The 27,160-nt window shown below is 40.6% G+C and overlaps 1 protein-coding gene and 1 non-coding gene across 2 annotated transcripts in view; both read right to left on the bottom strand.

Annotated features, from left to right (window-relative positions):
* Positions 1 to 2,089: 2,089 nt before the first annotated feature.
* eif4g2b (eukaryotic translation initiation factor 4, gamma 2b) overlaps positions 2,090 to 27,160 on the bottom strand; it is a 94,467-nt gene continuing 69,396 nt past the window's right edge. Inside the window, exons 4-23 of the mRNA XM_041039179.1 lie at positions 15,236 to 15,344; positions 13,463 to 13,528; positions 12,825 to 12,950; positions 10,471 to 10,573; positions 10,152 to 10,283; positions 9,853 to 9,919; positions 9,607 to 9,758; positions 9,335 to 9,445; positions 8,701 to 8,883; positions 7,882 to 8,023; positions 7,513 to 7,676; positions 7,278 to 7,391; positions 6,684 to 6,812; positions 6,418 to 6,522; positions 6,084 to 6,299; positions 5,499 to 5,757; positions 5,117 to 5,321; positions 4,528 to 4,736; positions 4,033 to 4,154; positions 2,090 to 3,836 (exon numbers count right to left, since the gene is read on the bottom strand). Of these exons, the coding sequence (XP_040895113.1) occupies positions 3,771 to 3,836; positions 4,033 to 4,154; positions 4,528 to 4,736; positions 5,117 to 5,321; positions 5,499 to 5,757; positions 6,084 to 6,299; positions 6,418 to 6,522; positions 6,684 to 6,812; positions 7,278 to 7,391; positions 7,513 to 7,676; positions 7,882 to 8,023; positions 8,701 to 8,883; positions 9,335 to 9,445; positions 9,607 to 9,758; positions 9,853 to 9,919; positions 10,152 to 10,283; positions 10,471 to 10,573; positions 12,825 to 12,950; positions 13,463 to 13,528; positions 15,236 to 15,344 (2,780 nt within the window). The 3' untranslated portion in view covers positions 2,090 to 3,770. The remainder of the gene's footprint in view (positions 3,837 to 4,032; positions 4,155 to 4,527; positions 4,737 to 5,116; positions 5,322 to 5,498; positions 5,758 to 6,083; positions 6,300 to 6,417; positions 6,523 to 6,683; positions 6,813 to 7,277; positions 7,392 to 7,512; positions 7,677 to 7,881; positions 8,024 to 8,700; positions 8,884 to 9,334; positions 9,446 to 9,606; positions 9,759 to 9,852; positions 9,920 to 10,151; positions 10,284 to 10,470; positions 10,574 to 12,824; positions 12,951 to 13,462; positions 13,529 to 15,235; positions 15,345 to 27,160) is intronic.
* On the bottom strand, positions 6,908 to 7,099 carry LOC121182771. Its single transcript, XR_005894170.1, has one exon. It is a non-coding gene; the product is annotated as a small nucleolar RNA SNORD97 (small nucleolar RNA).

Genomic DNA, 27,160 nt, shown 5'->3' with positions numbered 1-27,160 from the left:
ACCACAAGTTTTTCTTTTTGTTTTTGTTGAGACTGAATTTGTAAAACTTTAAGTGCCCGAGGAAATGTCAAGAATTAAACTTAGTTTGTAGCAACCGCAGTATAAACACAACTGAAAATCAGCTGTAACTGAAAAACACTTCAGCTTGAATGATGACGGCGTCCCTGAGGTCAGTCATTGTGCAAGTTTCATAACTGATTTAACAATCATGACATGTCACACAACAACCCTTTGAACATGGTCAAAGCCCAGCCAGTGGTATGTGAGAGCAGAAGAGCAATAAAAGCTGCCCTGGAAGATGGAGGAGCTGAAAGGAAAGCAGAGGAGGCGAGGGCAATGGCGAAGAAAGAGAATGAATTAAAAGTCTCTGGAGGAAAAAAAAATGTAAAAACAAGAAGAGACAAAGATGAAAGTCAGACAAGACAAGACAAGGGCCATTTGATACTACGATAAGCTTCACAAGATATTTGGGGGTTTATAAAAACTACATTAACTTAAAAGTAAAACCTCATTAAATCACACTTCTTTACCTTCATTTTGACGTGTGCATAGGTGGTCTCTGTCCATCATCTGTGAAGTTGGGTGATTCTTCTGAGGGAAAATGGGGCGAAATTCCTGAATGCATATGTACTCAATTAGTATAGATTTATCCAAACGCACTACATGAATGTGTAACACAGGTACACCAAAAGGGGTTAGATTTACTGCCTCATAACTTGCTTATTTATGCACATACGTGAAAGTTAAAGAGCTGTTTGTCATTTTCGTCTCAGGCGACCAAGCGTCGTCTAGATGTATATAGTGCTTTAAAAACACAAGACAAGTTTGCATTGAAGTTCTAACAGCAAAAAAACAAGTTATGAGTTTGTTGTAGACATGGAATCAGAATCATTTCTCTACAGTCGGGCTGCAAAAATAAGATATTTGGGGATGTGATTTTGGTGTTCTGTTTACAGTGAGGTGAATTCGAGGCGCAGAGCGATGGCTTCTGAGGAGGAGAGCAAAAAGGCCAGTCAGGCTCAGCGGGAGGCCGAGGCTGAGAGGCGCCTGGCTGAGAAGGAGAGGCAGGAGAGAACGGCTGAGTGCCTCAGCTGGAGGGAGAAGCACCAGGATTTAGCCGACAGGTTCCGAGCTCAGGAGGACCTGAAGGCCCTGAGGCAGAACAAAGCTGTAAGAAAGCATCAGCACATAACAGAAGTTAGAAGTTTATAACAACGATGTGTGACATGCTTTCATTAAACCAACAGCACATGTTTATTTTTTCCCAACAGTGTCAAGCCAACATCAAGAGCTATTTCCTCTGCATGACAGAGAGCGATCAGAGGGTTAAAATTCTTAAAAATCAAGACGGCACCCCAAGAAATTTTACAGTGAGATGATTCTACATCTAAGTTCCTACACCTGGTGATATCACTGTCTGTGCCTACACCACTGGGCTTCTGAAGACAAAAGCTTTAAACCTGACAGTAGCATTGTGAAAGCAGTTTGTCTTATGTAATGTGATTTTGTTCAGGAGGGAGACCCCGTGTACATCTCCACTCCAGACTCCAGCCCTGAAGAGCCTGAGAGGAGCTCATCCAGGTAAACAAAGGCTCAAGGCTTTTGAGTGCTCAGTGCTGCAAAATTGTTTGGGCCTCAAAATGAGGCGGCAATCATTTTTACAAAATGATGTTAGTAGATCTGTAACAAAAGTAAATCTTAAAAGATTATTTTCTTCCTATAACATGTTTATTTATGCATCTTAACTTACTTGTGAATTACATTTTCTAAGGACCACGTTCAGGGTCTCCGCCCCACACGCAGGGAGGGATCTGGGTCCAAGTCACTTTGATGAGCTGCCCGCCTTCGGAGGGGAGCGACCCGACTCCGCTCCTCCACGCAGAAGCAGGAAGGTGGTGGAATACTTCTGGATCCCCACAGACCAGGACTGATCGCATCATTACCACAGACTGCTCTCAGCTTGCTTTCCACACGCTCTTCAGCAAGGCATCAAAAGTTAAGGTGCTTCAGCGGAGCTGCTCTCTGACACAGGGAAGTGTTGGAATATGGAAGGAAAAACAGTGTAAATAAAAGTGAAAAATACTTCTGGTGCTCATGTACTGGACTTTATTGACATTAAAGCAATAGAGGTGCACAATAATTATGAATACCTTATATTATGATCCAAATCCATTGCCTTTTACATAAACATGGCTTGTGAGCACGATTCTTGGGTAAAACTTGATGTTTATAATTTTTTAAGCTGTTAGACATAGTGGTTTGGGGGGTGGGGGCAATGACAACCTATCTAAAAGGTTTGCTTTGATTTTGCCAATTTAAGAAAACCATTAAAAAATCACTTGTTACATTTTCCAATCTGAGGATTCAAAATAAAGAGTCACACCAAATCCTGGGTGAGATGAAAGTCTGACACCCGACCTTTTAACAGGTACATTCCTCAAAGAGGACGCTGAGCTGTCGAATTCATAAAAACAAGCTTTTTCTTTCATTCTCAAACATTAATACTTGTAAACCACGTGAAGCTTCATAGGAAAAGTCTGCTTCAGTAAATTTATTGTGCAATTAGGCCAGGACTAAATCAAATACTTCAGCATCTGCTTGGGCTCTAGGTTCTTCTTAGTAGATTTCATTATCCCAGCACAAAAAAAACAAACAAAAGCCCATCTAACTAAGAGGTAGAAACACAGGCAACTTTGAAATGTTACGGCGGCACACCAATGATTACAGTTTTTTTAAAATATTGTAACATTTGGAGGATAAGTATTGCAACCACTCATGTAATAAGACAACAAAGAGGGACAGATAACAAAGGGAGGGGGGGGGGGGGGGTCTCCTGATGAGGGAGAAACAATCACAAAAAAAGGAAAATGCCCATCAGTGACTATGAAGAGCACTTTTATTTAAAAAAAAAAAAAAAAAAAAAAGGAGGGGGCTGGGGAGAGGCAGGAAACAGGTTTTTAGTAAGCATAGGTTGACTAAACACACACCTTAATTCATTACGAAATGTTTTGCCAAGTTACGCTTCTCTCTCACTTCAGTGGGCCCATTTGCCGTCAATTACACTTTAAGGAACAATGGCTGAATGTTGCCTATTGCTGAGGATTTTTCTCTATATGGATCCCTCTGCAGCCTCTCCGGTGATTTTAAATTACCCTCTGTTGTGTTTGAGCGCCACACGTGTGTCATGATGGTGAAAGGGAATCCAGGCTGGGCCCGCACAGAAGATCACAAAGCAGATCACTGACAAGACCTTTTGTTAACCTGTCTTATGTTTGCAAACTAGCATTAACGAAGATCACCTCTATTTTTTTTTTCAATTATTTAGGGTAAATCCTAAATATTCTTAAATAAAGCAGTTTCCTATTGGGGAAGGTTCAAATCAGTAAAACTTGAGTGGAAATAAAAAACATGCAATACAGTGAAAAAAAAAAAAAAAAAAAGATACAAACCTAACACAGTCAGAGCAAAAAGAAAAAAAAAAAAGACATGGTTGAGCCACTCCAGACTTCATGTAGCTGAGCAGGACAGATCCAAAATCAAACATCCATTAGGCAACAGATCACATGATGCTTCTCAGCCTATCATCACGGTGCAGGTGGTAACACACGAGGCCCTACAGGTACAAGCTTTCGGTTTATATTTGCAAGACAGAAGCAGCTGAGTGCCGTGTGGTAGTGGTTAAATTAAGCATGGAGTTTAATAAAGGAAAGGCGAGTGTAATAATAAGATAAGGTCGATCTTCTAACACCATGATGCTTCTGCTTGGTTTCTCAATCTGCTTCGTCCTCAGACTCCTCCTCCTCCGCCGTCTCCAGCCAGGTGAGCCACTGGTTTACCTGACGGGGGAACAAACAAGGTGAAAATCTGTATAACTTCACTGATCATTAGACTTTAACCGTTTCATGTAATGTTTATGAACAACTGCAGATATTCATCGCACATATTAAACTAAAGTGTTTTTTTTCCTCTAATAAAGACATTAAAATAAAAAAATAAATAAATGTAAACCCCACTGTGATGACATTACTGTACCTGGAATAAAGCCTTTCCTTTTCCAGGGAATTCTTGGGTAATGTCTTCTTTCCATGCAAGGAAGGCTTCTTCTTCAATGATCTCCATGTCGTAGAAGTTGACAAAATAGCGCAGCAGCATGCCTTAGTTAAAAAAAACAAAAAAACAAAAAAAGCATTAATGAATGTTCCCAGTAACCTTGAAATATTGTTTTACATGATTTGTTGCAAATATATATATACATACACACACACACGTTTGACCAGGAATCATAACCAAGATATTTCCTGAGGAGGAAAATCCTGCTGTTGAAAAATAAACCTGGCGCTGCTCTCTGGTGGACAAACTATGTAATGGAGAGTTTCCAGGCTCTCTAGCATTTCCATACTGCAGTTTATTGTTGCTTACCAGCCACCACAAACAGCATAAGCGATATATTTGCAATAAGCTTACATCAGCCTGGCCAGTTTATTGGTCTTGCTCTAGCAGACTGTCTAAGACACTGGGATACTGTACCTTTAGGGAACCCGCTGGCGTTGCAGTGCACCTGCAGGGCGTAGAGGGCGCTGACCTGCAGTTCGGTATGGTCATGCAGGAACTTCTGCATGACGGGCTTGAAGGCCAGCAGCAACTGTTTCTCCTGCTCCAGCTGCTCTTTGGAGGGTGCCGCTAGCTGTTCGTCACCCTCCGCCATGCACAGCTCCTGGGAGATGTACTGGAGGAAACTGGGGGACGGGGGGGAAAAATCATAGGACACTGGTTAGTTACACCACAGATCATATCACTTCCTTACATTTGTTCTGAATTTATACACACAAGTTAAAAAGACATCATGACTTCTGTGTACCTAAACATTTGCTGGTTCCAGATTCTCCAATAAGAGGTTTTTTTTTTCTGGTTTTCTGTTTTATTTAGGTGTAACTTGAAAAACTGAATATATCTGAGTTTGAAGTTGTCCGCTGAAGACGAAAAGAAATATAAACTCACCTTTAATACAGCCTAGCTTAGCTCTGGACGTTTCACACACACACACACACACACACACACACACACACTGCTTGAGCCTCATGTTCATCAAAATGAACAATATGGAGGGTGTAATTACCTGGTCATGAGGATGTTGACAAAGCCTTTATCAGTGTGAAGCTTGGGAGAGATGTTGTCTTTAATCCACTTGTAGATGGACTGTGGAGAGGGGTCTGCCTTTATCTGCTTCAGCAGCTCCTTCTCCAGCTTCAGCAGTGGGAACAGGAAGCTGAGGCCCTTCCCCTCCAGGATCTCCAGCATGCGGTCTTTGTTCTGATCGATTTCTGCCAAGCAGTCAGTTAATCAGACAGGGGGTCAACGTGCTGACAGCAGTCTGCTCAGTGGGATGTTTGTGCGTCTAATGTGATCCCTAATTGATGATATCCGTGTAGAGGAGACTGGGGGTTGATGTGATAAAGGCAGAGGACCATTTTCAACAGGAAAGGGGAGGAGGTACATACCTGGGAGCATCTTCTGCATGTTGACCTTGCTCTGCTGGAAGAGGTCGGTGAGCCACTCCCGGTCCTTCAGCTTGGCTGTCTGTTGCAGACAGAGCAGGAAGAGGGGGAAGTGGGTGCCGTTCTCCAGGGGGTGAGCCAGCTCCGCCACGCTCACCAGCTCTGCGATGATGGCCCGGGCCGCAAACTGGGCCAGGTAGGACTTCACCAGGGGCACGTCCACCTCGATCTTAGGGCACTGGTCCAGGACGTTGAGGAAAGCCTGCGCGAGCGGAAGGAAATGTGGGAGCATAAATAACAATGTGGTCTCCTTCTGATCAGTGAAAAATGTGTCATCAATAATGAACAGCAAACTTTGAGGGCAATTTATTATTCTTTCGAAAATTAAGAAGTAAATAAGTTTAAAATGAAGTGGTGAAATAGTTTTTTCATTCCTCCCCTTTCTGAAAATCCCTGGGATATTTTGTGCTGGACTGAACGTGGCTGATAGGGATCATCTGTGCTGTGACTGTGTGGTCTGTACATATATGTACACACACTGATTTTTGCATTTATTTTTGATATTTAATTGGTGCTGGGTGTGCGCACCTGCATGAAGTTCTCTGCAGTGATGAGGCCCTCGATGCGGAGTGTGTGGATCAGAGTGCTGGCGTGCTCCTTGTCCTCATCGGGACGGTCCAGGGAGCACACGATGATCTTACTGAGCATCTCTGGCAGGAAATGCTTGGGAGCCTTCATCTCTCGTACGCCGCTCACAGCCTCAGTCAGGTTCTTACTGTTCAAGTACTCAGTCATAATCGCCTCCTGAAGAGAGGATCCCAGTGCACAGGAATGAGATTTCACTGTGCAATTACACACTGTTTATGTTTACCTTTCAAATGTGGTTAAAGATGATAGATAAACAAATAATGGTTTTGCTTACCGTCATCTTAAGCAGTTCCTCTTTAGCAGGAGGCGGTTTCTTGTTCGTCTTCTGAGGTTTCTCTTGGATGGGCGGAGGGTTGGTCTTCAGGCCAAGCTGTGGAGGCTGAGGCCAAAGGGTATGTGATTATTACACAGATACAGTTCAGCCAACAAATCTCTACAAGGTCATGCCACGGTTCTTCTCTAAAATGTTTTATTATTCCTCATTCATGTGTGTTTTAACTGCACTCCACCTGTAAACTGTGAAAAGGGACTGTCTCTTACCTGTCCCAGAGGGGGGGTCTGAGTGCGTGGGGGCTGAGCACTGGGAGGCATCATGGTGGGGATCTGAGGCTGGAGCTTGGGTACCTGGTTCTTGTTGAGAAGGAATGACTGAGCAGGCCTGAGGCTGATCTGTGGGACCACAAGGCATTGTGACAGACACAGAGCATGGAAAAGGATTAGTCCTGATCATTAGAAAATTCCAAACCTGCTAATTATCTAAATCCATGCCCTCATATCTCATAATCGCAGTCAGCGGACCAGCTACCAGTTTAAAGAAAAGAGGAGAAGGGGTGGAGGAAGGACAGGAAAGATGGACGAGGTGAAAGATAGAGTAGAATAGGCAGAATGGTAGATAGAGAGACTGGTAGCAGGTTGTGTTCCTCAGAATAACGCGTCTTTTTATAATCAGTGGGCATGAAGACTCAGCACTGGTACTTAGACTGCACGAAACAGCCAGCGATGCTGGTGTGATTATATCTTGTGCAGTGTCTGAACTGTGGCGTTTTAACTTTATTAAACTGTACTCTTAACACTTTCACTTCATTAGGTTTTTTGTCTGCATCTTGCAAACCAGCTACAACTAGTTCTGATTACCTCATCAGCATTGAGCTGTCCTTTCTTGCTGAATCGTGGAGGCATGTCCTTAGACTGGACCTGCTGCTGGGCCATGTGGTTCTGGTTCTGGTTGAGGAAATGCTGGTTCTGAACCTGTCAAAGGTGACAGCGGCATAAAGGGTCGCTTTGTTAAACTCTGACCTCAGGATTTGTAGAGAAATAGAATTCGGCGTCAGCCTGAATAATATTAAACTGCCACTGTCAGCAGGGTTACCTGGTTGGACTTAACAAAAGACTTGGGCCCCATGTCGAACTGTGACTGAGGTGGAGGGGCGATGTGGCCACCGTGGCCGTTAAAGAGCGGGTTGGTGCGATGGCGTCCCATTGTGGGCGAGTACCGATCCTGAATAACCCCCGGGCCAGTTCCAATCCCACTGCCTGAGAAAATACAAAGTACAAAAAAAATCATGTTAGTACAGATTTTACACAGAGGTGTGAATCCAAGCAGGTGTGTGTGAATCCAAGCAGGAGAAAAAAGCAGTCCACAAACCGGCCACTCCATTTTTAGCTCATTATTTTGAGAACCACAAAACAAAGACAATAAGTTGTAGCTTTTCAAGACCCCACTGAACAAAGCCCGTACCTGGCATCTGTCCAAACATGTCGGCCAGTCCCCCAAGAGTCTCCCTGTCCAGTTTCATTCTGTTGGGCATGAAGGGGCTTTCCAGGAAGAAGTCCATCCTCATCCCCTGAGACATGGGTGCTGGGATGAAAACACCCAAATCCTACAGGAATACAGAGAACACAGCCGGTGTCATTTAACTGTCCGACAACGTGAATAAAAGTCTAACTGAGAACTCAACTTGAATTTCTAACATTAACTCAAGTTTTTAAGTGTGCAGTATAAGTTTCTGGTATGATAACGACCATGTAGTTTAATTACATCCTGTGTATAGTGACTCACACCCTTCACAACAGGGTGTTTGGCTGATGTGCAGAAACTGGTTGTTTGTAAGGAACATAGGATAATAATGACATATGTTTATGTTTATTTCTGGACTGCTTAACATACTCACGCCTTAGCCTCAGCTTCTGATGGTTAACTATTTATCATGCCAAAATAATAATGATAATATCAATACTAATGCTTAGAATAATAATAATATTTCATTTATGTAGTACCTTTTGTCAACAAAGCTACAAAGAGCTTTACAATAAAAATAAAGAACATAAGTGATATAGTGAGAGATAAGAGATAGGGGGAAAAAAGAAATAAACATCCGATAAAATACTTTAATTACAATAAGTACTGTCAGTAAGGAAAAAGCCACACAGTAAAAGTGAGTTTTAAGAATAGATTTAAAAGAGGACACTGAGTTTGCCTGCCTAAGACTTCCTGGCAGGGAGTTCAACACAGTGTGGGTGATCTAAACAATGAGCACCATAACTTCACTGGACTCACTTTCACTGCATCCTGACGGATCTGGTTAATCGTCTTTGGTCCGTTGTCAATGAAAGCCTTGCGGGGGACCCAGTTGTTTTCTCGCAGTTCCACTGTATCTTGCAGCAGGAAGCGGATCCTCGCGGGCAACTCCTTGTTGTTCATTAAGGATCGCATACGGCCAAAGTACTGATCCATTAAAGACTGAAGAAAGCATGGAGAGAGGACAGTGGGAGTGAGAAACAGCAGTGCTTGTACATACAGCATGGCTGCAGGGTTTATGTTAGCAATGGCAGTGAGCCAATTGGGGCATTAGGTGAAGCTGCATGCAGCCAGATGGTGAGATAAGCCAGAACCTGAAATGACCCAGCTGACCCAGGCAGAGTAAGGCAAAGTGAAAAAGAAAAGAAAAACCCAAAATGTACAATGTTTGGTTTTTGTTTACCACCCTGATAATTTTAAAACTGTAAATCTTTCACTAAAGCTTTTTAGGGTTTTACTGCTTCATGCAACAGCAAAAGTAACTGTTTCACCTATGAATAGGTTATGCAGAAGGTCTTGCATGAAATGCTGCCATGATCCGCAGACCCCTTGGTGTTACTTCCTCTCCTGATGGACATGGTTTATGAGAGCCACGAAAGGCTGGAGCTGTTACCTTTGCTTTCTCATGGTCGAGTCTCGGCCCCACTGTTCTCATTATCTGACAGAGGCACTCCAGATCCTCCCCCATATCCTTGAGCTGGACTCTCTTCTTCTTTTCCAGAAGCTGCAGAAAAGATTGAGGAGAAAAGGAAGGCAGACCGTCATACAAGGTATTTTTTTTCTTCTCACATGTGCCTTCTTGTATATTCTTACAAATGAGAAACGGAGACTTCAGACATGATGTAAGGATTTAAAAAACAAAAGCAAACAGGAGTGTGCACGTACTGTTTTGATGCACTTATGAAGGATAGATTCGTGGATGAGGTCGAGTTTGCCAAGTTCCCCGATGAATTTAATGTTGCCAAGCATCTTAATCTTGGCAATGGCACGCTGCTCCTCCTCCTCAGAAGTAAGAGGGTTGTCATGTTTGTCATAGACTAAGGTAAAAGAGGAGGAAATACAGTTGGTGAATGGGCCACGGCAAAATGAGCTTCTGCACGTCTTACAAGATGCACATGGGTGGGGACTTACTTTCAACATTTCTGGTGCGGTTTTCAAATTCATCTTGAAGCTTGGAAATCAGCAGTCTTCTGAAGGTCTATAATAGCAACAAAACATCCACTGAGCAACAAGCAATATCAAAGCAAAGTGCTTCAATAAAAGTGCATATTACAAAAATGCATGAGAGCTTTATGTATTTTATATTTGCATTACACAAGAGAAGAGTGGTGCTGATGGCTTTATTATAGCTTACTCAGCAGAACAGGAACGGTTAGTGTTATAGAGGGGAAAAACAAACGGTCCAGAAGAATGTGAACAGCCACACTCACTGTGCTCTGCTTTTGGGATGTTTGGATCTCAGATGAAGGGCCATCAAAGTTTGGTGCGTCCTCTGCCAAGCGCAGACATAGCTGAGCATAGAGCGAGCTATATTTCGGCTCTTCTAGGGCTTTGTCTACAATCTGAACCACAGAGAGAGAGAGAGAGAGAGAGAGAGAGAGAGAGAGAGAAGGGAAAAACCCAGAGAGGGACCACTCAGGTCATTAAAACATGTGGTGTATGGGTATGAGTCACTCAGGGCAGCCTGCCAAGTATTGATGAATACATTCCCATTTAACAGAGTACTAAAGAATAAAAATGTACACTTACCAGCAAGATGATTCCTTTAAGGACGAGTTTTGAATCTACGCCCACGTTCAGGAGCTCAAGGCATAGCTTGTCAAACTTCTCAGGCGTGAGTTTGTTGAGTATGCTAGGAAAATAAACACAACAGGGGAAGGGAGAGGCAGCAAGAATATGATGTCAGTATGACTGTGCAAGATCAAGATGTTGGCATGACATAATTTTAATCAAGGCTTTCCCATTTATTTAGTTGCATGTGGCAATGCGCCAAAGTTTGATAGGACCACATCAGTAAAACAGCTTCCATATTGATTAAACAAACAAACAAAAAAAAAAAAAAAAATATATATATATAAATAAAACCTCCTCCTTTACCCACAGGCTCATGACTCGTCAAACATACACCACATTACACCTCTTGCATAAAATAGATCCTGTTGTTGACACGTGTTCAGACTGCATTTAGCCCACTAATACCAGGCTGCTTTCACAAATAATCCTTGGACATGGGGCTGTGTGATATGACCAAAATCATGTGACCTATATAGGTCATTTCATATCCAGATAACAGTACACCATATATCACATTTTCTGTAAATTCAACTAATATATCATCTCTTTCTACATTTTGAATTATGTGCTTCACAAATAAATGGTACTTACTCATATGTGTGTATTTTTCTACTTTTATTTAGAACTTTTGAGCAAATTTTCAATTAAGTGTGTAACAAAATTTAAAATATAAAGATATCAAATTTAAACACTGACAACACTTTCCAACCATAGTTGCAAAGAAAATAAATGTAGGTCTAAAATGTGAATATGATAAAGCTCAAGCCCAAACATATAATACTCTTTAACAGTAGAACGAGCCCTTCTTTTAGGTACAGGCTCCTCCTCCTGTTCTATATCATGTTCACTCTCTTTCATGTAAATTTCCTGCCATAAAGACTGATGTGCAACACAACAAAAAATAAATAATAAAAGATAATATGCAACAACGCTCATCACGATATATATCGTCATATGGCACAGCCCTACTTAAACAACAGAATTCACACAAGACACAGGTTTGAAGCTGTAGTTCTATACAAACCACTTCTAAATCCATACAATCATATCTGCCAAACAGAACTGCTGACTTTCAATATTTTGAAACTGGTCACTTCAGTGCTTGGTCTGGAGATTCTATGTGAACCTGCAGACAAAGTGAAGCAATTCCAAAATAAAATCTGTGCTCTTTTATATATATATATGATCACGTTTATTAGACATTTAAAAAGGAAGCTAACAAACTTGATAATGCCGACCATATAACAACCTTTTATTTATCACAGAAATCATTATTCTTCACACAGCTAAGTTAATATTACATCAAACCCACCTAGTTAAGAAAAAAAAACATCAACCAGTTCATAATGCTTCACCACTTGGATGCTCATTCACTAATTATGATTTATAAATTCTTTTTACATCTCATTATACACACTGGTTTTCTTATTCTTTACTGGCGTTGTACTTACTGAGAGAGAGCATCGCATTCTGTTAATCAGTGTGGCAGTCCGTATGTGAGTAAATGTTACATATCTTGATGTTTGGATCATGAATGTAGAAAAGCATTTCAGCGAGAAGAGAATTTTTACCCATATAAAAACACCTATAAAATTTAGGTGCGGTAGGTAACTCAGTTTCGTTGAGCTCAGCCTGCAGAGTTAAAAGTCTGCCTCTGGTGGTGGCCAACAGCAAACCTACATTCCTAAGAGAAACACTGTCATCTTCTGTACTTGTAAACATCACCTGACACAAGAGCCTTTAGCAAAGCACATGCCATCTTAATGACTGCAGAACTATGCAATTCAACACTCTGGCACTAGTGGACTCACAACATTATCTGCAAATGAAGTATCAACAATACACGAGCAGCAGAAAAAAGACAAGATGCAACCAATAAACTTCCTAAACTCCTGATCTGGTCGTTGATAAATTCAACAGAAGACTAAACTTTGAAACTAAAATTTGATTATCTGACAGTACGTGGGTATTTTCTTTAAATGAACCTGACCTCAGGTCCTGTAGCCTTTGTCCAAGACACTGTTACAACTTTCAAGATTATTGTACAAACATTTACTTGCTTTTTTTTTTCAGGAGAGCTCTACTGGAGTGAATTAATTTTTGCAAAATAAACCACACTAATCTGCTGTAAATTTTGTAAGAACTGGACTTTGCACACAGCTGAAATAGTGTGAGCAACAACAATCTTTGGGCCACAAGAGATCAAAATTCTTGAACACTATTAGGGTCAAGAAGGAGGCAGCAAAAAAGCAACAAAATGCTGGGGATGGATAATTAACTCAGAATATGCATATGGGTTCGAACCTTACCCCCTCACTTTCCTGAAGATTGCATCGTGACGCTCTTTTTCGTTGCTGGAGTTGACATCTCGTCTAGTGCTTCGTGAAGGAACCCATCTCTGAACGCTTTGCCCTGGGGTTTTCCCCAGGAACTCGCTGCAGAAACGCAGAGAAAGAGACTGAGTGAAGTGCCACACAGTTTGATGACACTGTGGCTGGTGAAGAAAAACAACATAGTTCTTATTCCAGAATAAAACCTAATCATTTACAGTACCTGTTTTACAAATGACAGCACACTCCTGCTACAAATGCTGCACTAAGAAGAACATTATTTTTGCCTCATTATTTACTCAAAATTCAGGTGTGTAGATAATCACAAGCAATCAAAACAACATTTGTTCTTAGTTTCAATCAAGTGTGAGTGCCCTTAAGGCATTTATACATTTCCCTTCTTTCCACCATTTGTTGTAAAACAATCTCAGAGTGCCCAGGATGGTACAGTAAACATGTACTATCTGAGGTTGACTGGCCTTTCAACCAACAAAGTTGTCTAGTCTATTTTTTCTAAGGCAGAGGAAACTACTAACAATCATCACTGGATCCATAGTGTTATTAATTAAAATCACTTTACATCAAACATGCTCTAGAAAAAATGCCAAACGACAAACCTGTTGCCGACAGTCTTGGGATAGTGCTGAGGTGCACCCCTACCACCTCCTCCCCCCGAAGAAGCACTGCAGAGGCAAAGTTTGAAACACATTAGGTACATGCAACACTGCACAGGACACAGTGATCATTTATCTCCATCTCATAAGAGCCAAGACGCATTGTACAGCTTACTCATTCATTTAGCCTTCATTTAAAATTAAAAAGACACTGAGGAACAAGTGCCCTCACTTAGAGGTGAGATAAAATTACTACAAAAAACAGTCTAAATTGAAATATGAACTATGTGTATCCATGTGCTTGATCACTGAATTTTGAGACCATTATTTGTGTTTTATAACTCCATTAAAAACAAGGTCAAAGCAATTTGTCATTTATCTGAAAAAGAAAAACAGTGTACTTAGTTAAAAAAATAATAATTTGAAAGTAGAAACTATTGGAATAAAGGCTTGGCCAAAAACTACTGCTGGAGAACCAGAGGTGCAGCTTTAAGAATGACAATTCACACATTTATAAAGAGTAACACACAAATCACAAATACAGTATATCTATGGTGATGGAGTGTGCATTAATGTACCCTTCAGTCAACTGAGAGGAACAAAAGTGAAACATGTCACCACAGTTTGGCCAACAGCATATCTTCCACAGATGGAACCAATGGTCCACCTTTCAAGTTGGGTTACCATTAATTTGGTTCTTGGTTATGTCACAAGTTTTGTTATCTCTATTATCTTTGAAATAGTATTGCAGTTTAGTCTGCTGAAGCATTTTTTTTTTTTTTTTTTACAACAGGTTGGTAGTTCTGTACCCGTGAATTTCCCCCGGGGATGAATAAGGTATCTATCTATCTAAAATTTGACTGATTATTCTATGTACTGATGAATCTAGGTTTATGAGTTACTGATTTAATGCTTACAAATAACATCATTACCAATTCTGCTTATTTTTCATGTTGCTTAAACTTTAAAACCTTAAAAGCATGCACTGTAAGTTTGAAATATCAAAGACAACTAATAGATTAATCAGAAATGAAAACCATTACTTATCAGTCAGGATTTTAGGCAGCAAATTACAGAAAACATATCACTTTAATGGCCAAAACATTATGTGACACACAAAAGCTAGGACTACATACACGAGTTTCAGGTGTAGTGGAAAAGCAGAACAGGTCATTCTTCACAATGACTGCTCTGTTCACAGACACCATGGTCTACTAATACTCAAATTTTTAGGACAGTGCAGGAACTGTAAGTCAGTGCAGCATGTGTCTGCAAGCCTTGTGAAGTTATTGAAGGCATTTACAAAACCTTTTAATGATCAACACAACCAATTTGACAGCTGACATACCATGTGAAAATTGAGACTTCTAAGAGGGCACACAGACTACAACCTTAAAACCACTAACTTTTACATTTAACATACAGTATCCCAGAGCACTGAAGCCTCAGTTTAGATCTTGTAAAACTTAATCCAGGTTGTGAGACATCCTGTAAACAATGACCCTGTATACTGAACTGGGTGTGTGCTGCCATCACCACAACACAACCAACAGGACAGAAATCCTCCCAAGGCTCATTATGTCTACCCAACCCCCCCTTTTCAAAAGGTCTCACAAAGAAAAGTGTCTGACAGCCATTTTGAGCCGTCCCACATCCTGCTTTGTTCTAAAGGCCGGAAGTTCCTGCCCAAAATGCTAGCAGAGGGCTAACCATGGGGGAAAAAAAGGCACAAGGATCTCCATGTTGGTATTTCATGTACAAGCTTTGGTTTATTACCTGAAACGAGAAGCACCCCCTTCTGCAATCACACTCTCCACTTTGGCGGCTTGACAATGAAGAATACTCAAAAGAATAAGAATAATAGGAAGGGATGGGGAAAACGGTGCTGGAGAAGAAAAAAGGGGATGGAATTAGTAACTGCATGGGGGTTGGGAAAAACAAGACACCATCATAGCCTAGATATAAACACAATTTGCCATAACATTATTAAACAGACAAAACATTGCACTACAAATTTAACGTTTTCTAGGGACAACGACGGTTAGCCAGCTTGGCTTGATAAATAGTTGACTAGCAAAGTCTTTGTTATAGGCCTGGCCCCTAACAAAAACTCAGAATTATCATAGCAACCACATTACACATTAATACACTGTGAACACGATCAGGCACCAGATACAACTGCATTAGTTGAGTACTGGTACGTTTGTTTGGCCCAATGACAGAAAATGCCGAACCGCAAAAATCTCTGCTCGTCTTTTCTCGGCTACAACAAAGCAAAGGTGCGTCAGCTAACCGGCTAACGCAACCCGCTAACGGCAAGTAATTAGCCAGCTAGGTTGCTAAATCCATAAGTTAGCTACGTCACGACACTGGAAAGATGCGTACCACGGTTCACTATTATTATTTTATACGGGCTGCAGAGGCTTTATTTGGCTGTGTAACCCAATTTGAGGAGGGATATTTACAGTTACACCGGACTAGAGGTGCTGTCTGATTTGAGATGCTCTATGTTGGACTGCTGTTCTGATGACAGAACTAGCCCGCAAACCAACCTAACGTTACCGCTACACCATAATGCAGTGAAACAGGGCAGGGCAGCGTGGTTAGCCGCTAACGTTTCCAGTCGACTGTACTTGTATTGCTATCCCATCATGGCTGAGGCTTGACATAAGAATTTAATCAGAAGTGATCCCGGGCCGAACTCCGTGCCATGGCACATAATGACGAGTCACAAAAAACAACAGTGAAACGATGTATCACCACGTTTACTTTCAAACAGATATTTGTTAGACTACCTAGGCGACGACGCCATTTTCTACTTGAATGTAAATCAGCTGAGCCATCGGTAAGCTAGGATATCTGCCGGCTCCTAAGCTAATATGCTATAGTTAGCTTAAGCAAGCTGCTGTTAGACGTTAGTATCTTAGCTTGCTAGCTAGCAGAAGCCATTTTGGATGAGCCGGTGCGGTTTTGTAAGGGAGAAAAGCCTGCCTTACCTTTACCAAAGCAACTTCAGTTTTATATTTTTGTGTTACTACCAGAGAAGAAATAAGACAGTCGTAAAAGAAAAACGAGTTTTGCGACGGATATCAGGAGAGCTTAAAGCAGAAAGATGACCGCACTAACACACACATCAATACCCTGCTCACCGCCTTGCTTGTTTGCGTTAGCTAGCTAGGAGAGAGCTCAAAAGCCTGCTGCCTTATGGGGGCAGAAAAGTCAACAATTTGCATTGGTCACGTATGTTGTTGCCATGTCAAATCTGGCCAATCACAATGAAGATATATTTTTAAGGCGTTTCCACGACACATAGCATCCAATGAGAGATGTCCTGAATCAAAAGAGGCCGCCTTCTTTATTTGATTGATGCACAATTTAACATCGGCAGTGCAGGACAAGATATTGGTTATCTGCACAAATTAACTATGATTAAGACATTTAATTACGGATAGATTAGGTACTCCATGAGTATCCCAACCCTTAAATGAATTTGCAAAATCTTATGTACTTATGTAAGAAGTGTGAACAACAGATCTCAATAATTAATTCAGGTTTTATAAGAAAACATTCTTGCTAATAATAATATTACCAAACGAGCTCCAGTTGTCTTAGGGAGAAATGCATTGTAAGATTCGCAAACAAATCCTACAAATGGGCATTATACACCTTTACAAGATATAACTTTCATTTTGCTTTTGAAACTTGTTTGCATTATATTATCTGATCTCATTATTTTAATGATTTTAATACAGTATTTCTGACTCAACAGAATTTAGCAGCAGAGAACCACGTTTCAGTAACTGTTACAGTCCAGTAATGTTTTTTCCACAGTATATACTTTAATTTGGTCATATAGCACTGAGACATTTCATTTCACATCTGTGTAGAGTATACAGCCAATTGTCAACTTTGGAAAGTCCAAAGTTGACAATTGGCTTACTGTCAAGTGACTACTATTAAGAATCAATCTATTGCTTTTCTGTGTTTGTATTTGGGTTAATCTTCAGGCAAGGATTAGTTACACATTTTTTTTTTTTTTAAATGGTAATTGGGGTGGGTTATAGCAACCCCTTTGGCAAGCCTGCTCTGCATTAGAATCTAGTATCTGTATTTTACTGCAATATACATTAAGTCATGTATTCATATCTATTCATACATATTTAAGTATCATTTATGCAGATATAATATGTGCTGCTCTTTTATGTGTTTCTCAAAGACAGTTTTTCAGTTTTCAAACTTTAAAGGGAAGCAGATCAGAAAACACTGCAACCCTATCCAATTTCCCTTGTTTATGGAATCTTCTAGAAATTACTCTCAGTTTTGTAAGGAAAGACAGGCAAATTACCGCACTTTTATCCCAGGGTTAAAGTGGGCCAGAATGATCCGGAGCATCGTTCTGGCACCTTCAATTAATAAGTAAATAAATCTGATTGGCAGTGTCATACATAATAATAACAAGCAATGGAGTGTGGTTATACTGGGACAAATCCCAGTGGGCTGCCTCATCAGTGGGCCGGTGGACCATCAAAAAATCCATTTTACCGGCCCTCTCTGTGTGCCTGTCATTTGGGTGTGCATGAGAGTGTGATGCATGTGTAATAGTAGGGTGCAGTATATGTGATCAGCTCTCACCAAGATCATGCTGGAAGTAGCCATTAAAAGATGGGTGAACTGTGGCCATAAAGGGATGCACATGGTCAGAAATGATACTTTGAGAGGCTGTAGCAATCAAAGGATGATTGATTGGTATTAAGGAACCCAAAGTGTACCAAGAAAACAGTTCCTACACCATTACCCCACCACCAGCAGCCTGGACTGTTGACACAAAGCAGATTGGGTCCATTGATTCATGTAGTTGATGACAAGTCCTGACTCTACCATCTGCATACTTCAGCAGAAACTGAGGTTTATCTGACCAGGCTTTGCTCTCTCAGTCTTCAACTGTCCACTTTTGGTGAGCCTGTGTCCACTGCAGCCTCAGATTTCTGTTCTTGGCTGACAGGAGTAGAAAACAATGTGGTCCTCTGATGGTTGGACGTATTGTGCATTCTGAGTTGTTTTTCTGCTCACCCCAGTTGTAAAGGGTGGTTATCTGAGTCACCGTAGCATTTCTGTCAGCTCCAGTCTGGCCATTCTCCTCTGACCTCTCTCTTTAAATAGTATCTGCCCACAGAATTGCTGCTCTCTAGAGGAGTTTTGTTTTTCACACCATTTTGAGTAAACCGTGAGACCGTTATGCATCAAAATCCCAGGACACTCAAACCAGTCTTTCAGGCACCAGTAATCAAAGTCCCTGAGATCACATCCTTTTCCCCATTCTCATGTTTGAGGTGAACATTAAAGGATGTATGTATGGATGTGAAGCAATTTACATGTATTAATCATATTTTTATTGCCAATGTGTGAATGAACTGTAATGTAACTTAAAAAATTAGGCTTTATCATTTGCCTACAACAGCCTGTGGACAGATGTCTGTTGTATTTTATAGAACTTGTGAAGAAATCTCTGGAAAAATCCAAAGGATGTGAGATTAATGCTCGGTCCTGAGCGCTTTGCCTCAGTGCCTCCCTCCCACTCCCCTACAGCGCCAACAGTGTGCAACACTAACTAACGCTATCTTAGAAATTGAGTCCTCTAAAGTCATCAAATGACCAGCTCCCAGTACAGCATGGACTCTAAGACAATGTGCACATGCGCACAAAAAACAACAACAAAAACAACTTAATGACTGATTGAATAATTGCATGAATAAATGGGTGTACAGGTGTTCTTAATAAAGTGCTCAGTGAGTGTACAGTCCAGAGCATTAGTATTTAGATAGTTCTTCAGGCTCTGTGCATCGGCACATTCAATTTGAAATAAAATTATGTATTTAAGTGCCATGTCACAGCTTTAATTTGAGTAGGTTTACATCAATATAGAAAGAACTGTGTGGGAGGGATAGAAAGAAGCATGAAAGGAACATTTATCTTATTTTTAGGCATTTCATGTTTAATTCTGAGGAATTAATAACTGCCATCACACGCAGAAAAGAATTAAGTGGGTATATCTCAAGGTTCAGGTTACGAGTTTTGTTTCTTCAACTTCCTTATGACGGATGGATCAGTCATCAGGGAGCTTGAATCCATGATTCTCCATTTACAAGTTCATATGCTGATGTAGCTGCTGAAGAAACTCTGCTGTGCACTGTCAATCACAGTCCAGTCTCAAACAATTATAACTTACTTCAATTTCACTTTATTCACAACTGGCAGGTTTGGAGCTGCATCAGTTAAGGGTGAACTTCTACACATCACTCAGTCTGCTGAGAAGGGCATGGGTCACAATATCTTCTTCTCCATGCAGCCAGGAAAATAATTGGGGACCTCCATCACCCTAGACACCACAACGCTTTCCCCTGGCACTTTCAGTTAATCAACCCTCCACCTCTTCACCTTTCCTGCAGCGCTCTAGCTAAATATCAGCTCAATAGGACAAGAAGTAAGAAATAAAATAGTTTTGTGGAAACATCTATACATAATACTAACATTTAAACAAACTGTCATTTAGTGAAATAACTCTGAGTCATCATGTCTTGAGGATGTGCTGGCAAATTAAAAGTATAAATTACTGCAGCTTTTGCGAAATGTGGTTAAAATTCAAATTGTGGCTACAGTTGCAATTGTAGCTATTGATAGGTTTCATACCAAACAAACAATACACCAATTAACTATTATTGATGATCAGTGAAATAAAATAAAATGAAATCATCTAGTGATTCTGGGCTGAAGTTGTTGTATAAAAAATGCAGAAGCTCCACCTGGAGGAGATGACATGGCTTTTAACTACACAGCTTCTAACCCACTGAAATGTACTGTAATATGGGGTACACAAAAACACAAATATTTGTTCAAAATCAGTACAAAAGCTCTTCAGCTATCTGCAGATATTGCAGTGAGCTAACTCTGTGAGAAAACTCTATCCACTGAAGAGCATGCACTTTGGTTGAAAACTAGTAAGTACATTTAATTTTAACTACTTTAACTACCTATTACTTTTAAGCACATATTCCCATTATTTTTTTTCACCCACTGTCTATAAGCTTCACAAAAGTAGTTTAATCAAAATATATAGCATTAGTATTCAGTGGTAGTTATGATGTGGATTGCAGTGCTGTTTGGTGTGATATTGTGCAGGTGTTCATATTAATCTGTGTACCCCCTATGGACTGGTACACAGTGGCATAATTAGCAAAGAAAGTATAATTATATGGACGTGATTATAATGTTCTAATGCTGAAGGACAGATTAAGAAGAAACTGTTTGCTCCTACAGTAAAACCTCCTACAATGAAGGAAAAAAGGAAAAAAAGTATGACCAGACCTGTGACATATGGTTACTAAAAGTGATGTTGTGCTATTGCTAATTATGTGTGAAATGAAGATAAATGGATGAAACATAACACAGTTTGCTCAGAACTGTACCAGCAAGACAGGGATGTTGCGTGAGGCAGGTACGAAAATTGTACTTGAATGTATTTCATTCAGTTCTCCACTAGAGGGCAGTCATCTCCCTGCAGTTGAGATGACTGACATCAAAAGGGTTCATGGGATTTTGCTTCTCTGTCGCTCTGTCTTCCATTAGGATTCATGTCTGGATCTCTCCTGAATCCTATTACCTTCCCCTATCATAACCACTGACTTCAAACCCCACAGACAAAATAAAACACCTGTGTGCCGTACCCTTGACAACACTATCGTGTTGTTCTCGCTAACCTCTTTCTCGCTCTGTCTTCATTGTTCTGCTTGTTTCCTTCAGGAAAACTTTCATCTTGCAGGTCTGCAGTAACCCTTTGAATTGCTTTATGAGGATAAAGATCTCTGACCCAATTAGCTGTCTTTATTAAATAACAGTCCACAGGCCCTCATTTAAACCACCAGCCAACCCTCACACCAACCTCAACCCTCCCCTTTTGTGTTTCTAAAGTACAAAGTGATTACAGATTTAATTAGCTCCGGACCTTGCTTCCACATCCATACTGATATGTGTGCAGAGTTTGGAGATAGAATCCTCAGCTGTGTGATGATAACTTGCAGAGGAAATGAAACAAGGACTGGGCTCTAGTTATCTTGACTAATTGCACAATGAGCTGATAAATCAAAACAACTAGCTTTTTCATGTAATTTTCACAATAATCACCATCTACCCTGAAACACCATGGATAGGAAAACCCTTACATCTATTCTCTCAACATCTGGTAAGGAGCAGGACAGACAGTCTAGTTACTGTACTGAGCCTCAGCTGGTCAGACCTCAGTTCTGTTCCCTCCAGCTCTCCTTCGTCAGCTGTGTTTTATTAAAGCTAAACTCTGTTTGATTCCATTAATTTTTTCTCTTACATATAATTGTCAGACAACTGCAGAAAAAAGCAACATGATCAAGGATCATACATGACACTTAATAACCAAGGCCAGCATTAAGTCCCACATTGTTGCATTAAAATGTTTGCTGATATCATGGATGCAGAATGTATAATTTGAGCTTTAGTGTGGATGGAAGGCCAAGAGGGAGAGAGAAAAAAAAAAAGCACTTTCAGCTGTACCTGGTTTAGTTTGGACATGGTCTAACTTAAAGGGTTGTTTTGAGGCTCTATATGGGAATACTGCCAGCAATGACAAGATACATGACTTTGTGCCCTGTACACATCTAATCTTTCCACTACAGGATGCAGTGCACAGACATGGCAACTATCATTCTTTTATACTTTGTTCTACTTTTGTCATTGTAGAAAGGCTTCTGCTGCCATAAATAAAGGCCACTGACTGAGCTAATGGGTTACAAGGAAGTATTATATGAATGTAAGGTAAAAACAGATGACTGGGATTATTTCTTCAGTCAAAAACTCTAAGAATGAAATTTCACTTTTATTTGTGTTTCTCTTAACAGGATTTAAAAGAGTATTTTAAAGAACCAGGTACTGTCAAAGATCTGCAAGCAGGGCTGGTGCCTAAAAAACAACCACCATGACCTTTTCTGAAGTCGCATTTATCGCTCAGTGACAGCTACAGCATGAGGGTTTTGGGGTTTTTTTTGCCACTTTTTGTTGGAAACGAGCTTGAGTGAACAGATCTGTCTGCGCTGCAAAGGTGAACAAGAGATAAGGAGGATCTGACGGTTTAAAAGAGAGCAGAGTGAAACACAAACCACAGCAAAGCAAACTATGAATCTTGTTGTAATTTATCATTTCTTGTAGCTGAATGCCAAAATGTCTTCTTAAATTGATCTATGTTCACTGAATGCCATCAAACAGAAGAATCTGATAGAAAACTACCAATAACTGAAGCTGAAGCTTATTATTAGCAGTTTATTCATCTTTGCTAAAGTAGCATACATGTTTTGGGATGGTCAAGGTCATGCTTTGCACCATCCCACTGGCTATTTAAAGCAGGTTCACCTTTAACCCGCTCCTATGTGCATTCATGCATGACCTTCAGAGTACACAGAAAATATGACTGAAACACTCCTTTGCGCTCCCCTTGAGATGAGTGTGACCTTTCTCAAGTATTTCAGAACCTCTATTTATCCAGAGAAGGGTTTTCCCAGTGTGCCACATTCTGTTTTTTCAGCTCCACAAGCTCTGCATTTTTACAAAATTCACACATGAGAGGTGCCCAGGATGGCCAAAGGCCTCTTCTGCAAGCCCATGAGGACTAGGACTACCAGGGAAAACATAAACTAGATTAATTTTAACTTACTAAAAACAGAAGGAAATGGATGGAAATAGCTGTTAATGCTAAAGTGAACGTCAAGTTTCTGAGAATCCACTCTTTTGCAATGACATTCAATTGTCAAGGATAAACCTGTCATAGTGGAGGAGGTAGAGGCACAGTTTTTCACAACAGTAGCCTCAACCGACCTTGCTGTAATACAAGCATAAAACATGTATTTTGAGAGAGGGGTATGACTCTTGTGTGTTGTTTACTGGGAAAAAGTCTGGCTGTGCTATCTCCCACCGCCTACACAACTTCACACCACATACTGTATCTGAGGTTTGTTGAGGGATATTCTGGGAAATGTGGGAAATTGTCAACTGGAACAGAAGTATGCTTTGCTGGTTTAGGGAAAGCGGGCAAAAAGCTGAAGCAATATCTCAAAGAAATAAGTCATTGGAATACAACGAGGAACACATTAGAAGGCTTGAATGTGTGTGGTTTTTTTTTTTTAGCCATGCTAGTGCTGTGGTTCGGTCCACCACTTTTGTCCATGTTGAATTATCTCAACAACCAATTGCCATGAAACAGTCATAGTCCCCAGAGAATGAAACCCCCCCACCCAGGATAAATAACATTGGCGATCCCTTAACCTCAACACCTAGTGCCATCATTAGGTCCAATTTATACATGTCTGATACTTTGCTTTTTGACCAAATACCCACAAAACTAGTTCATCCCCATCAACCTTGGCTCTGCTTTGTGTTTAGCACATTTGTTCTAAACGGTATGTCAGCATAGCCATTGTCAACATGTTGTTAGGCTGACGTTAACATTTAGTTCAAAACAACGCTTCGCTTAAGTACATGTACAGGACGTAGGTGTCTGTTCCTTTGCCTTGTTGAGGGACAGCTTGGTGGAGCTGAAGCAGTTTTGGGATTCAGTCTGTCAACCTGCCACTCACAAGCTCTCTCATGTAAATTTGAGGGCACCATTATCTACATCTCCTTCTCTGGCTGTAATTTAAGTTGAGAGGTGTCTGATGTATCATGCTAGATATCAGTTTTCAACATGGGGTTGGTAATAGTGGGTATGAGAAATGGAATAGGCTGCAGTCACAAACTTGAAAACAATTGACTGTGTGCAGCCCTTTAATCCTTCCCCCTTGTCCCCAGAGGGTATTATAAAAAGTCTCCCATTCCCAGGCTTTCTGCTGAGGTACTGATAAACTGTGGTACATGTGACCCTCCTCACATGCGAATCAATAATGCACTGTGATAACTTCTTTTTAATCTCCTCAGTCAATTACATTGTACCTGACAGGCTAATCTAAAAGAACGCATTACTGTTTGAGTGGCCCATGGCAAAGGTTATCGCTCTCTGTATAAGAAAGGGGTCTCTGTGCAGAGTACAGAAAGCAAAAGGACTTCATATCAAATTTCAGTCTCTACAAGTGATGTGAGAGAAATAATTCACTCTTCATGAGAAAATCAATATGAGTCCATGTTTGCAAACTTTCAGTCAATTTTGGTTCATCACAAGATGGTGATGTGTTTGACAGACTTCTCCACAAACTTCTCTAAGTGGGGCAATTGATCACTTGTCAGCTGCATGTCAAAGTCAAGAATGAGCACTTAAGACTTGGCCAGAGCAAGAGTGTATTTCCAGCATAAAGAACAAGAGAATTACTCCACCATAAAAACCCCTAAAGCACAGGTGGGGATACATTTTCCCTGTGGAAATGTGTACATATTATCTTCATGAAAAAAAACTTTTCTCCAACTTTTTTTCTTCCTATGAAAGAAACAAAATCTTGTTTGTTTGTGTTTTTCTCTTTGCTGAGAATCTCTCTGTCTTGGGAATGCAGGATTAAAATATTAGCACTTTCTATTCAAACCCTTCCCTCTAGTTCAAAACAAAAATCAATACGAGCTCGATTGTGTAAAAATGTTCAAAGAAACTCTGTCCCAAGGGTGGGGTTGCTCACTGTGAGTATTCCGGTGTATTTAGACTTGAGGATATACACCCCTCTGATAGAAACAAAGACTGCTTTTGGACTCAGATTTTAAAGAAGTTCAAGCCTCTTTTTTGTTGGTGGAGATTGTTCTCTACATGTGAAAAAGTGTGGGGCAATCCATTTTTATAGTTTTATGTTAAATATTCATATATTTGTATGTGGATGATGAAAAAAAACACTTGCAGCTCCTGGGCATAACTGGCCTCTGCACACAGATGTTTTTATACACAGGGAATGTCACTTTTCATACAGCAGATGCTGAGGGGCTAAGGTGGTCTGGTCCCTTGATGCTGGCAGTGGAACATAGAAAAGTCTTTTATTAACAGCCCACATTGGGACTGATCACAGAAACAAATAAATCCAAATGGTAAATTATAAGCTGGCCAGGTAAAGCTCTGAAATTGAGTCTGGGGCACTAATATATTCATGCAAAGCTTTTTCCTTAAGTGAACAAATGAAGAGACGTGTTCTTTCTTGCTGTGCCTTTAAAATGGTTACTCCCCACTGGCATTAAAATCTGAGCCTAAATATGAATACACTGAAGACACGTTTTCTTTTATCTCTCAACTTGTGTTAAAAAAGAGGGACTGTAGCAGCAAAAAATGGTTCTCAAACACACCATTACTCTGGACCTCTGTGGTAATTTCGCACCATGCCAATTACCACGCCCCATCATTTGTGTCATCCAAACAGTAACGGGCTGCCTAACATAAGAGAGCAAAAGCATCCGTAAATAATTTCTTGCTATGCAAATGGAGGAGACCACTGAGCAGGAAAGTGGCCTTGCAGCTAATTAAAAAGCCGCTGCTCAGGCCGATCCTGTCCCTCATTATAGGCTTCAGTCCTCCAAGGCTCAGAGAAGCACTATGCTCCTGGACTGAGCAGGCATCAAGAGAAGGAGCAGTCAGAGGTTAGGTCTAGGAAAAACCGAGGCAGCTTTTGTAGAGAATGACATTCAACCCAAATTAAGTTAATTTGAGGTTCTGCAGCGGGCCTGTCAAGTCCTCACAGCGTCAGGGCTCTGGCAGACACACAGCTAATAGGCAGCGCAGCTCTGTGGATGAGACACTGTGAGCTGCAGAGTTAGTGTCACACTCTATCTCAGCCTCAGCTCTCTCTTCCCCTTTACTGACGCTGACCCTGTCTGACATTTTCAGGAAGGAAATTATAGTTAATCTGTACGAGGTGTGTCTGGTTTGCATTTTCAAAGGTTTCTGTAAATGTGCTGATTACAAAATGTGGCATTTGAGGGGTGCGCATTGTTACCTTTGTGACTATTTATTCTCATTAGGAAAATAAATTGATTCTTTAAATTTTACTTGGACAATTACTGTAGCACAATAACAGCAAGACACATGTATTTTAATATTTCAACACACGGTGATTAGAGGTGGTTCCTCACTTTGCAGTGCCATCTGACAAAGATACAGCAACAATGGAGCACATGCAGAATTAACAGGAGGTACTATGACCTCCTGATAGTCTGGAGTGTTCAAGGATGATTTTTGATCTGCTTGATAATTGTCTTCCATTCAGTTGATTGCTATTTCTCCTCCTCAGTTCACATGTGATGCAGATCAAGTGCTGGCAAATGTTTCCATGACTTTTACTTCCATCGTCTCTGTATTCAGTCCTCATGGAGAAAGGACTTACCCGGGCGGCTTGTACATGGGTATAATTAAGATGTGAGACTACGATAAGAAATCTCTCAGAAAGTTTACAAACTGAGGCAACATGAAACGGCGATGTTTAATTTATGCCTATGCCTTTCAACATTTAATGATGTCCTCAGATGTTCTTTAGGAAGAAAAACACACAAATTTCCATGTAAATGAGAAGACAAACAAACAAATATGCTAGTCTCCTGGATCACCACATATCACGCAGTACCAGACACCCAGATTATGCCAGTGACTGAACAAACATGCCCTTGTCTTCTTTATTCATCGCTTTTCCGTTTAGTTTGTTGCCCTGGTTGTTTGTGCAAAGTGTATTA

Source organism: Toxotes jaculatrix, chromosome 5 (assembly GCF_017976425.1).
Source record: "Toxotes jaculatrix isolate fToxJac2 chromosome 5, fToxJac2.pri, whole genome shotgun sequence".
Lineage (NCBI taxonomy): Eukaryota > Metazoa > Chordata > Actinopteri > Toxotidae > Toxotes > Toxotes jaculatrix.
Note: the sequence above shows the minus strand (reverse complement) of the source record. Positions and strands in the feature narration are given on the sequence as shown.